General features: G+C 46.3%; 2 protein-coding genes across 2 annotated transcripts; both read left to right on the forward strand.

Moving 5' to 3' along the window:
• Window positions 1–1,353: 1,353 nt before the first annotated feature.
• On the forward strand, window positions 1,354–4,652 carry RPL34 (ribosomal protein L34). The gene is made up of 5 exons (XM_048066533.2): window positions 1,354–1,398; window positions 1,814–1,887; window positions 1,986–2,085; window positions 2,834–2,937; window positions 4,526–4,652. The coding sequence occupies exons 2-5, from the start codon at window positions 1,823–1,825 to the stop codon at window positions 4,608–4,610; spliced, it is 354 nt and encodes a 117-aa protein (XP_047922490.1). The 5' UTR covers window positions 1,354–1,398; window positions 1,814–1,822; the 3' UTR covers window positions 4,611–4,652.
• A 1,313-nt stretch (window positions 4,653–5,965) lies between these two features.
• Window positions 5,966–10,778, forward strand: OSTC (oligosaccharyltransferase complex non-catalytic subunit). Its single transcript, XM_048066532.2, has 4 exons — window positions 5,966–6,200; window positions 6,465–6,558; window positions 8,218–8,415; window positions 9,760–10,778. The coding sequence occupies exons 1-4, from the start codon at window positions 6,062–6,064 to the stop codon at window positions 9,776–9,778; spliced, it is 450 nt and encodes a 149-aa protein (XP_047922489.1). The 5' UTR covers window positions 5,966–6,061; the 3' UTR covers window positions 9,779–10,778.
• The last annotated feature ends 1,182 nt before the right edge of the window (window positions 10,779–11,960 follow it).

Consider the following 11,960-nt stretch of genomic DNA (forward strand, 5'->3'; position numbering starts at 1 on the left):
GAACATGAGACTCACTTGTCTACCACTAATCCATTCAAAACGGGCTTAGAGAGCTCTTGCTTCAAATATTATCCCTACATTAGACCACACTAAACCATTTGTCATAAAGCTAACATTTCTAGATGCTCTCGCAAGCCATTTGCCTGACAGCTCTGCTCTTCTTACAAAATAAACTGAGAATATTTGAAGAACTAGGCCAGAGCATGAGCAGCAGTGAGGCACTGAATTTAACTGGCAGCTCCTACAATTCATACCAGTTGAGTTTAGGGCCCAAACTGGTAAGCTCAAAAAATATCGATACTGTTGTTCAGTAATAAAATAGTAACCTGTTGCGCTTGCAACAGCTAAACTAAACTGTTCCATCATAATTTAATAGTGTTGTTCTTTTAACAATTGGATTCCGTTACACTTTTATATTTAGGCACGATTATTTAATCTAGTTTAATTGGATTTCTTATTCCCCTCAGGGTCTGGGGCCTAGAAAGTTCATATTAAATACTCTAATTGCTCTGAAATTTTCGTGTTGTCTGAAATATGCTCCTATTTTAAGTATACCCTAAAATCTAGTTCATAGACATGTTCTCCTCTTTCACGAATTAGAAAAAGTCTGATGTCCATAATTTGCACTTTAAAAGAGTCAATAATTAACCAAAATAATAATTATAGACGGAAAACAAGGAGGACGCTGCACAATGAACTGCAAGTCACAAATCGTAAATAAGGCCAGGAGCGCACATCAAAGGTTTCTAAGTGCACGCTGCTCTCCGAAAGCAAAGCTGAGGCAGCTAACGAGGGTGTCCATAGCCTACATATTTTACGTGCGGGTCCCTGACGTGGTACGGGCCTGCGGGGTACAGCTGGCGGAGACCCCGATAGCTGCCCGGTTTGCTTGGCTGGCACAGCAGTGGTGCTGGTGGTCCCCGAACAGGAAAGTGACTGCGTGTGAGGGCTGGGTGTGGGTACTGCTGGGCTTCAGACGCCACTCTGGGGCAAAGAGAGGCAAGGTGCGAGTCCTGTCCTGTGCTGCCTGGGGCCGGTGGGCGAGCGGGTATGGTTTGTACTGGGAGCAGGGCCTTGCACGTGCGAGGTTTGTGTGAGAGCACCGCTCCCAAAGCCACGTTACGGAGACTACATGCTGATGTTTTAGAAAAACGACATTTAATAAATAAATTGACAGATGGATGCGTAGATAGATGGATGAACGGGTAGTCGTGCCGCCTCCCCCTGCTCGCCCTACAACATGGCCGCCCCTCCGCCGTACAACATGGCGGCGCCCAGCCACCTCCACCGCCGTACAACATGGCGGCCTAGAGGAGGGCGCTTCCGTGTCCCTCAGCGCCACTATTTCAACCCCGCCGCGCGCGCTTCCGCTTCCTCTTCCGGCTCGGGCGGTGGCAGGTATGGCGGCTGGCGGCGGGGGCTCCGCGGCCTCCATCCGCCGCCTCCATCCGCCGCCATCCGCGGCGCGGCGACACCCGGGGGGTGCGGGGGGGCCGGGGCCGGGGCCCGGGGCGTCGGTGCCGCAGCGGCCGCCAGGCCCTCAGGGAGGGGAGGCCTCGGGCCGCGGCAGCGCAGGGTGAGGCCTTGCCTCGTCTTGAGTCTTCGCCACAAGCCTCCTTCTGCTCGCAGCCCCGTCGCGTTGTTTATTATTTAGCGGTGTTGGCTGTCGCAAGGAGGTATTTCGGCTCTCTCCGTCCTGGCACAGAATCGGTAGCTGCTGGGTCCGTTTCAGCTCGGTGCTTCCGTGCAGGTGATGCTGTCAGCCTCTGGGTGGAAGCCGAACTCTCAAACCAATCTGTTTTCCTTAATTAAGGTGTGAAAAATGGTTCAGCGGCTGACCTACCGCCGTAGGTTGTCCTACAACACAGCTTCCAACAAGACCAGGCTGTAAGTAAGACGTAGCTTCTAAGGAAATCCTCATTTAAGAAAAACAACATTTAAGTTTTGATTGTTTCCGTAACAGAAGGTTTTTCTGCTGTGTTCAGGTCCCGAACACCTGGGAACAGGATTGTTTACCTTTACACCAAGAAAGTTGGGAAGGCACCAAAGTCAGCATGTGGTGTATGCCCAGGGAGACTTCGTGGTGTAAGTCTTGGGATTAACAGCATAAGATTTTGAAGGCTTTTATTATTTTAAATGCAAACAGCTTTATCAAATAAGGTGTCTGTTTCTTCATGGATTCAAGAATATCCTTCTTTAAAATATGGTCATCTGAGTGTTGCGAAGTGTAGCTGGTAAAACAAGCTTTGAAAGCTTAAGGAGCAAGTGCTTTTTTTTTTTAATGCTTGTGATTCTCAGTGGTATTATCTAAACTTGTTTTATAAATTAACTCGTAATTGAGTGAAATTTTTCAAACTAGATCAATCTGTAACAGGTTTGAAAATTAGAATTGGACCTGTTAGATAGACTTTCAAAAACATATGTCAAGTTGACTGTAATTTTTAGAAAAAATGAGTGACTTTTTCCTAACAGGCTGTTATCTTCCAAAATGTGTTCCTGGTTTAATGTTGCTTTTAACAGTGATCAGAGTGCTCAAGTCTTGTTGTCAGTCAGTTTCTACGCTTGGGAAGATGATCCTTTTTAGTAAGCAGATTTTAATTAGGAGTATATTGGGAAACCTGTCTGGTGGAATGGAAAAGTTCGGTTCTGGAATGCTGAGGATGGCATGTAGAACACCCTGTGGCTGCAGTCACTTCTTGCATGTTGAATAGTTAACTGTAGGTGTTGCTGCTTTTTAAAGACAAACTACACAAGTGAATTTTCTCAATGCAACTGTTACTCAAAACTGGGGCCTGCTATCTTATGATATGCTTCTAATTTTTGCTTTCTGTAGGTTCGTGCTGTGCGTCCTAAAGTTCTTATGAGGCTGTCAAAAACAAAGAAGCACGTCAGCAGAGCCTATGGTGGCTCCATGTGTGCTAAGTGTGTCCGCGACAGGTGAGCTCACAACGGGATAACTTTGCTCTTGAGGTGACTTCATACGAGTTCTGCATCTTAACCGTGTCTTCCTAGTGTAAGTCAAAATGCTAGAGACTCTTTCCTGATGTCAGTGTAGAAAAACGGAGAGGGTAAGCACGGGACACATTAGCAGTGAGGTGTGCAGTTTTCCCCAAGGATTTGAGCTGGTTAGTTAATGTGTTTGGAACTCCTCTGTGGATGGTTTGTTCTTTGTGGTTTCAAACTGTACTGGTGTGTAGGTGCTAAACATTCCGTTCCTTCTGCATTTTTGTATTCTTCCCTCAAGAGTAAAGGCTTTTCTCTTCTGCTTCCTGTTTTGTCTTGTGCAAAGATAGTAGTGAAAAATCAACTTCGGACGTCTGTGGTGTTTTGGGATTTAGTGGTACTAATTGTTAGCATATTAAGCATCTTCTATGTGATTAAGCTTAAAGATGACCTTTGGTAGGTCTCCTTGAACCGAGTTTTATTGTGTAACAGCTGCATATCTGTATAATTCCTTGACAAGTTTGAGCACTAATATATATTACAAAGAATGTGTCTACTTTGTGAATGGCAATCAAAGCAGATCTCCAGAGTCAGCAGTCTAGTACCAGTTTTTCATCTGTAGTGCACGTCTTTCCAGCATCTTTTTTTTTTTTGGCTTCTGTGATCTAAACGAAATCACATCAGGTGGCACTGAAGGCTGATTGTTACAGCTGCAGATCTTGAGCAAAAGTTTTTTCTGTTAAAAGACATTTTTTCCTCAGTGTTTTCACAAACACTGTGAGCTTGGTAGGTCGTTTTTTTGTAGATGAGTGTATCTTTTATGCCTATACACAAACGAAAGCGCAGTCACCTGCTTCCCTGTAATTGGCAGGTCTTTCTCCTGTGTCTAAGCATTGTTGGTAGGCTTTGTGTGCTGTAAAAATAGCCATAAGTATCATACACACGGAGTAGCATTTTCCTGTTTTGAGATAGGACGGTCTATATGGTATGTGTGTGTGGTATAACTCACCAAACAGGCTGTTGATGTGTGAGTACTATCGTGTGTATCTATCTGCTTAGTGGCCCCATATCTGTTCAAGAAGTAATTGTATTTAGATATGATTTGACCTGCCGGAGTTTTTTTTGTTGATGTACAAAGAAGCAGTAATCCTGAGAGGGCAGCTCTCATTTTGATAACTGAACTCACATAAATTTTTCTGTAGTTATAAGAAAGAACTTGTGTGAACAGCTGGTCAGTTCCCTTACTTTAAGAACTGTAAAATTAGTTTGCCAGTGAGGAGTGCTTTTTACCTTTAGTCAAGTCACTTACTTTCCTACTGTTTAGCCATTGGGTTGATACCCTTATCTGCCTACAAGCCACTAACCCTAAATTTGCGAGCACATGAAGCCTTCTTCCCAAACCTCTACATTTCTTGGTGCCACTGCCCCTGTCTTTTGATGCTGGCAAGAACACAGACAGCTCCTTTATGTAAAGTGGAGTACCACACAGTGCTGCAGTCAGCAAAACTAGCTGCAACTTTCTCATTTTTGTGTTCTCGCTTAGCTGTATACACGTCCTCATGGTGTTGATTTTCCTTTCCAGGATCAAGCGAGCTTTTCTCATTGAGGAGCAGAAGATCGTCGTGAAAGTGTTGAAGGCACAAGCACAGAGCCAAAAGTCCAAGTGAATCTCTTTGTATTTTCTGCCCAATAAATGAAAGTTCCACTTCCCTGGTGTCCTGTCAGTCCGCGTGCTCGTGAAGGCTTGTGGGAGCTTCTCACAGCTTGTTAAATGCAGAACCGGGGTGTGACGTGGCACGCTGTCAGTGAGGGTGCTGCCTGCAGACGGGAGTGAAGCATGTGGGATGAAGTCCACTTAAACAGGACTCCCAGCTCTGTCTCGCGGTCCTAGAGACAGATCGGAGTAACTGTGGGCAATGCAGGTTACTTTACGGCACCAGCTGTGTGTGAGGTGATCAGAGGATGTCTGAGATAGAAAAGTGAACAAAGAGACGGGCTAAAGACTGGAAGGCAGTGTCAGGTGAAGAGGAAGAGAGCTAGAACAAGCCTAAGGTAGATTTATTTTTTTTTTGTAGCGCGTGCCTGTGGTTTACTGCTGCTTGAATCTGAGGGGCAGGGGAAGGGAATTGGCTTCTCAGAGCAAGTGCTTCAGCAGCCGTTCCACGCACAGCTCCCTCTGGATTCGGGAGGAAGCCCCGGCAGCTGTTCCGTTGTCCTGTGAGGTGCTTCCTGGGTCAGCAGCTGCCGGCGCAGTACAAGCACAGCTCCGGATGTGACAGACTAGCTCCAGGAGCTGGATTTTGGAGTGGCAATTCAGGCTCTGGCATTGCAAGCTGCACAGAGTTATTTTGGATCTGTTGCGCTGTCACTGGTGTCGTGTCAGGAGCAGCTGTGGAAGGTGGAAATGGTTTTGTTTCCTCTGCTCCGTGCTGTTTAAACGTGGCCGTAGCTACCCGGGAATGCTTCGGCACCCCAGGGATAACCCTGACCTGTAGGCGCGGTGTCCTTGACCCCAATCCTGGGAGTTCTCCCCGCAAAAAGCGACCCTCAGGCTTTTTGACGGCTGTGTATTCCCGCCCTGCCCCCGGCGGGAGGAGGAGGGCAGCCCCCGGCGCTGCCCGCTGGGTGCCGAGCACCCGGGGCAGGTTCATTCATCCTCCCCTGCGCCGGCCCCGCCCACCGCCCCGGGGGCGTGGCCTCCCATTCACCTGCACCGCCCCGGGGGCGTGGCCTCCCATTCACCCGCACCGCCCCGGGGGGCGTGGCCTCCTGTAGCCCCGCCTCCCCGAGCGCCCCCTCCGTTACCCGGCACCGACACGTCGACGCTGGTAGGCCCTGGCAGGCGTGTAAAACGCGCGGCCTCACCCTGAGGAGCGTTGTGCTTCCGACTGGAGGAAAAAAAACCCCATTATTATTTTTAATTATTTTGCGTAAACCCTGCGGTGATTTCGCTTTAAGGTTTAGATGTGATTAATTTATTTATTTTTTTTAATTCCCCTCTCTTTGTTGTTGCCCTGCCAGGACGCAGCCGCGCGCCCGGTTCCGCCCGGCCGCCAGCCCCGCTCCGCTCCGTTCCGCTCCGCGCCGCGCCGCCATTTGGTGCCCGCCGCCCGCCGGCATGGAGGCGCTGTTCCGGCTGCCCTTCGCCGTGCTCGAGTGCCCCAACATCAAGCTGAAGCGGCCGGGCTGGGTGCACATGCCCTCGGCCATGACGGTGTACGCGCTGGTGGTGGTCTCCTACTTCCTCATCACCGGAGGTGGGACGCCGCCGACAAAAGGGGAAAGCGCCCCGCTGCCAGCCCCGTAAACCCCCCTAAACCCCCCTAAACCCCCGTGAAATCCCCGTGAAATCCCCCTTTCCTGGCAGCTCGCCCCGCCTGTAGCCGCTCCTCAGGCTTTTCCCCGAGTTACACCCGTTCCTGGGGCGCTTCGCCCCAGCTACAAGCGTCCTTGTGGTGTTTCGCCAGTTCTCCCCCGTTTTGTACGATTCGAACCCAATTCCGTGCCTTGTTGCCTCGCAGGGATCATCTATGACGTGATCGTGGAGCCTCCCAGCGTGGGGTCGATGACGGACGAGCACGGGCACCAGAGGCCGGTGGCCTTCCTGGCCTACAGGTAGGAGGAGGGCAGGGCTCTGCACCCCTCCTGGGGAGCAGACGGGGCGCACGCAGCTGGGTCAGCCCGCTCCGAGCCCCCAGGAACCGCCTGGGGACTGCAGGATCCACCCCGTAACTGCCCTCGGTCTCCAAATTAAAAAATAAAAGTGCCTGGAATTAATGGAAGTAGATAACTAAGGCCTCCCAAAGCCTTTGGGAGTGAACGCTTTGGTAAGAAACAAGCTTTGATCTGGCAGCGCTTTCCTTTATTTCAATCCCTTCGCTGTTAAAAGTTGAGGTTTGTAATGGGTGCAGACGTATTTGGCCGCATTTCATAGGATATTTCATAGCAACGTAAGTAATGTTTGGGAGAATTTAAGGTCTGGCCTTTCAGCTTCTAGTGTAATTGGGACTCCTGTAGCTGAGGGTGGGGAAAATAGTTACAAATACACAATGGCGTCTTCCCTGGGTCTGTTTGCATCTGCTGCTGAAAATAAGCTGGAGACTGCTTAGTCAAGAATTGCTCTGACAAGTATTAAATCTATAGTTGTAACTTTTGTTTGATCTGCTTTTGTGTCTGTACGTGGAAACAATGGCATGTGGATTTTTTTCTTGTAAAATACCAAAAACGTTCTGTAAGTCCTCAGAACGTGGGTACCCCATGTATAAATTTATGCATGCCTCGCGTATAAGCTTTGACTTGGACTGGACGCGGTGTGTGACTCAGGCAGGGTGGGGCTGCTGCAGGGTGCGTGCATCACTGCTGCGGGGAGCTGGATGGCACTTCAGTGCAATTCTGTGACAGCAGCGTGAAAGAAGATGGAATTGGTTGTTTTCAGGATTTGAGGCAATAATGATTATCTTCATTTCCGTTTTAGCATACATTGCAGTTTCAGTCGTACCACTGTTAAAAAGCTGCCAGTATTGCTGATGGCAGTGATAGAAAAAGGCTCAGTGAGTGTTGCAGGCAGAAGGCTCCTCATCCAGGTGCAATATTTTTTCAGCTGCTCGGCTTCCCCTCTCTGCCTGAGCTCTGTAAGAAGGGAACCCAGCTGTGAGGACTGACAGAGAGCCGAGGCGCTTTCAGGCCGGTCCCCACAATCTGTGTGCAGGCCCAGTGAGTGAGGAGCGAAACGTGCTGCAGGCAAGAAACATTTCTGCTGTGTGCTGGAACCTGCTGAGGTGCTTCATGAGGTGACACAGTGCTTGGAGTGGGATTTGTACCGGGATGAGAATTTGGGTGCTGCTGCCTCAACGTCAGGGTAGAAATAAGACTTGGAAAACCCAGTGGCCCCAGGGTCACGGTTCCATGCTTTGAGTCGTCTGTGAAAACTGCTGCTACTTTTGGGGTAGATCTTTCTGAAAACTGATGAGTTTGTGTTGTATCCATTAATATACCCTGTGGCATATAAAACCACTAGTATGCTTGTCTGTTCACCTTGCAGTCAGTCCAGGAGATAAATTACAATTTAAAGCTTTAATATAATTGCATAACATAAATTCCTAACATAAAGTAAATTTGGAAGGTCAGCCATCAAACTTAATCATTTTGTGCATTTGTACAGCTAAAGAAGGTTGAGTAGCTGAATTTTGAAACGTAAATAGTTTTCTTTGAATAACCTCTAACTCTTTCTTCCTCCCTTTCCTCCCCCACCCCCCTTGTTTGTTGGTCTTGTAGAGTAAATGGACAATATATTATGGAAGGGCTTGCATCTAGCTTCCTCTTCACCATGGGTGGCTTAGGATTCATAATTCTGGATCGATCCAATGCACCAAATATCCCCAAGCTGAATAGGTTTCTCCTGCTCTTCATTGGATTTGTCAGTGTGCTTTTGAGCTTCTTCATGGCCAGAGTTTTCATGAGGATGAAATTACCGTAAGTGACTTAAAACTCTTTCTGCTTTTCTTCCTTTTTATGGTTTACGTGTGCCTATATTAAATTTAAGAGTAGCAGAAAACAAAACCTGGTATGCTGAACGTCTCTAGCTTGGCTGTAAGTTACTTTTCTTCAGTGCTTTTGTGGAACAAGCTGTCTTGAATGAGGTGGGGAAACTTTTGGAGCTGACTGCTCTGAGATTGTGCTGTGGTTCAGAAAGATGACAGATTTGCTAAGTCAGACAATACGATTAGTGAGTCTGAGTCGTAATAAATTTTAAGGTAGGCTGAATACGTGCTGGATAGGTAAAAGTAATTACAAGGCAGGGCTTTGGAGAAAAAGGATATATCAAGGAACTTCAAGGAAGACAAATGAATCATTTATACCAGCAATATATGGCAAAGGTCATAACTAGAAGAACCGATGCCAGGAGTAATGGGCGTTTAGAAACATCCCAAACTGTCCTAAAGTAAAGATGATGTCTTTTATTTTGTCGTCGCTGGAAGACTCAACATAACATTGAAGCATACAATGTGTGTGACGTTTCAATACACCTAACTCACAGACAAAAAGTAGGAAAAATAACACAGCTTTGAGGCCGTGTTATAACAAAACACGGGATTTTCAATTTTTGTTTTTTCTTTCTTGCTCCATCTGTTTCATTTAGAATAGCTGAAGCCAGCAGTTTGGAGGTACCGACAGTTAATTTCTGGAGTAGCTCTTTGGGGTGTTGACTTAGTTATGTCAGTCATTGCTCCTTTCTCAAATGTTTGTTTAACCTTTGCAGTGCAGTAGAAATGTTGTTTCATAATGCACCGGGGATTCCCTGGCAGTAGGCAGCTGGATGGGGACTTGCTATACGTTTTCTCGTTTCATTGTACATGTATGTCTTAACAGTTCTCTTTCTTAAATTCTTTAAAGAAACAAGGCTTCAGGGGAGTTGAAAAGAAAAAGAGACCAGAGTTGTGTTCAGAGCCAGAGAATGTCAGATTATACTGAATATCTTGACGCTGGTAGTTTGCGTAAAGGGTACAAAGAAAGAAGCTTTCGTAAGGTGCAAGCCGGGCTTCAAAAATTCTAAATAAGTGCTGAAGTTGGATTGAGAGCAAGTTAGTCCATTTTCAGTGTTCATTAAAGAAAATCAGCTGAGGAAGGAGAGTGTAGTTAAGCCTGTTTGTACCTGAATGGGATTTAAATATGCGATTTAAATGGGTTTTAAATAGCTTTGATGTGAAGAGTGTTTTGGCACTGAGGTTTTTGTTTTAAGACTGTAAGTCTCTTGCTTTTTGAGGAGGTCCTGCCTGTGTTTGCTAACTTTTTTCCTAATTTAATTTTATTCTGCAGGGGCTACTTGATGGGTTAGTACCTCTTGCAACGTGTGAAAGCCCAAGCTGAATTTAATCCTCTTCATGAAGTGTTTAAGAAGCAGCAAGAAACAAATTCCATTGTCACTATCAACAGGAAAGAGACCTAAACGTGAGAAGCAAGTGGGGAAAGTGTGCTCTCTCTGCAAATAAACTTTTATTACCAATGGCTGATTTATAGTTTTAAAACAGCGTTTTATCATTGCTGTTCTAGAGCTTTTGAAAAGAGAAAGTTACCTATATATTTTTTTTTAATCTGACTTGGCGTGAAATAGAGAACCTGTCTTCATTTACCCTGAAATGAGAATTAGCCATTGGTTTGACAGTTCGTTATTGCAAGGTCTGTCCCCTCTTCCCTGTGCGGGAGGATTATATGTGTGAATTGGAGAAGAAACACCTGAAACATTTCTTTCCAAGTTATAATTAGAAAGTAAATAAGTTTGGATGCTTTACAGTCCGAATTAATGTGTCTGAAATGATTTCAGAGACACCTTTTGCCTTGTTATTAATGGCTCTATATGAGCAAATCCATATGTGCACCGGGAGAGGCAAACTGTATGAATGTGCATTTGTTTTTGAAAAAATGTACGAAAAGAGCCAAATAAAAGTTATTTTCTACAAAATTGTTTGAATTTCATGCATTTTCTGAAGCTTTTTCTTGAGTATGCATGGCCTATTCTGCATACATGTTTTGAGATGCCATACTATACAATGAGCACATCATTTCTGCTTAGTTTTTCACTGTTGGGTAGTGATTTTTTTTAGTATCAGGGACAAGAGACCTCATATTTTCTGTGAACTTGTACTGTATCTAAATGATATGCTGTTATCAGTAATCGAGCGAGCTGTTGCTTTTTTGTTTGAGAGACAAGGCTCCAACTTTTTTTTGGTCTTCATTTAAAAGATGGAATGTTACCATTGTACTTCATTAAAATGTATTGTGTTCTGAAGGTGGAAAAGATCCTTCTAAATCTCCATAAATGTCTTGTCGGCAAGCCACATGTGTTTGAAGCACTATTTTTGTCTGTATAATAATTGTCAGTGAGTTTTTTTTTATTCCCTTAATTGTGTGTAAGTATTACTGTTCATATACTAGTCAAAGAGCTAGTTGTTAATCATCTGTCTTCAGGATATGTCACTTCCAGTCCCTCATTCTTACATTCAATGTGACTTCTGCGTTTGTTCATTTTACATCTTTTTCTTTAAAATTTAAGGTATATTAAGCTGTTCTGTTAGGCTCATAACTGCAGTATTTCCTGTCTTTTCAAAGTGGTTATCCTGTGGTCATTCTGGTTTTGGTGAGACAGGTGCTTACTTTCAAGGGGAGTACTGATATTATGTGAGTAAATAACGGGGTACCTACGTCAATTTTAATGTATCTAAGGAAAGTCAAAACAGAAAGGCAGGTCGCAGTATAACTCTACTGAGCGCCTTCCGGCTCAGTACGTGTCCCACTGCTGTTCAACGTCAGCCTCCAGGTTTGCAGCTGATTCTAAATGAGCATACTCTTAAGCAGTAGTTTTAATGACACGGATGAATATCTGTGGTGTATGAAATGCGAGGGTGCCCTGCCTGTGCAAACTGCTGCGCCAGGCCCTGACTGCCTGGCCTGGTTGCTCGCGCTCCCCAGGGGCTGCCTTTGTACGGCCGGGGAGGGGACACTGCTGGCTCTGTCCACATCTCGTCAGCCTCCCTCACGAGGGCTGCCAGGCCCTGGCGGCTCCCTCAGCTGCCTCGAGTGGCCTTGATGCTGGAGAAAAAGCCCTGCCCGCCTCGATTCCATCGCTCCACTGCACCACGCGTCTGCCCCAGAGCCGATCGCAGGGAGATCTGCTATGGTCCTCTGCCAGAGCAGAGGTACCGAGGAAAGCAGGAAGCAGAATGCAGAGCAGAAGATACACCACCACCACACAGAAGGTAGGAACGCGCTAGGCAGGAAAGCTTCAGAATGCTTGACTGAAGTTTGGTTCGTTTTTGATGTTGGTTGGGAGCTTAATGGTCACCCATGGAAAAACTTCTACCTGGCAGTGTCACGTCAACTGAACAGGGTGGTACGGCTGTGCCATACCGTGTGTGATGGGAGTCCCAGTAACAGATAAAGAGTGAGTGTCTGCTGTTCTCTACAGGCAACAGCAGGTGGCATCTCCTGCGTCAAAGACAGAAAGAAAAGTTTAGTGATAT

The sequence above is a fragment of the Anser cygnoides genome, chromosome 4, assembly GCF_040182565.1.
Source record: "Anser cygnoides isolate HZ-2024a breed goose chromosome 4, Taihu_goose_T2T_genome, whole genome shotgun sequence".
Taxonomy (NCBI): Eukaryota; Metazoa; Chordata; class Aves; order Anseriformes; family Anatidae; genus Anser; species Anser cygnoides.

Excerpts from the sequence above, each read along its gene's own strand:
- OSTC (XM_048066532.2), top strand. The coding sequence starts at position 6,062 with ATGGAGGCGCTGTTCCGGCTGCCCTTCGCCGTGCTCGAGTGCCCCAAC. Across the intron at positions 6,201-6,464 it reads CTACTTCCTCATCACCGGAG|GGATCATCTATGACGTGATC; the intron begins GTGGGACGCCGC and ends GTTGCCTCGCAG. Across the intron at positions 6,559-8,217 it reads GTGGCCTTCCTGGCCTACAG|AGTAAATGGACAATATATTA; the intron begins GTAGGAGGAGGG and ends TTGGTCTTGTAG.
- RPL34 (XM_048066533.2), top strand. The coding sequence starts at position 1,823 with ATGGTTCAGCGGCTGACCTACCGCCGTAGGTTGTCCTACAACACAGCT. Across the intron at positions 1,888-1,985 it reads GCTTCCAACAAGACCAGGCT|GTCCCGAACACCTGGGAACA; the intron begins GTAAGTAAGACG and ends TGCTGTGTTCAG. Across the intron at positions 2,938-4,525 it reads GCTAAGTGTGTCCGCGACAG|GATCAAGCGAGCTTTTCTCA; the intron begins GTGAGCTCACAA and ends TTTCCTTTCCAG.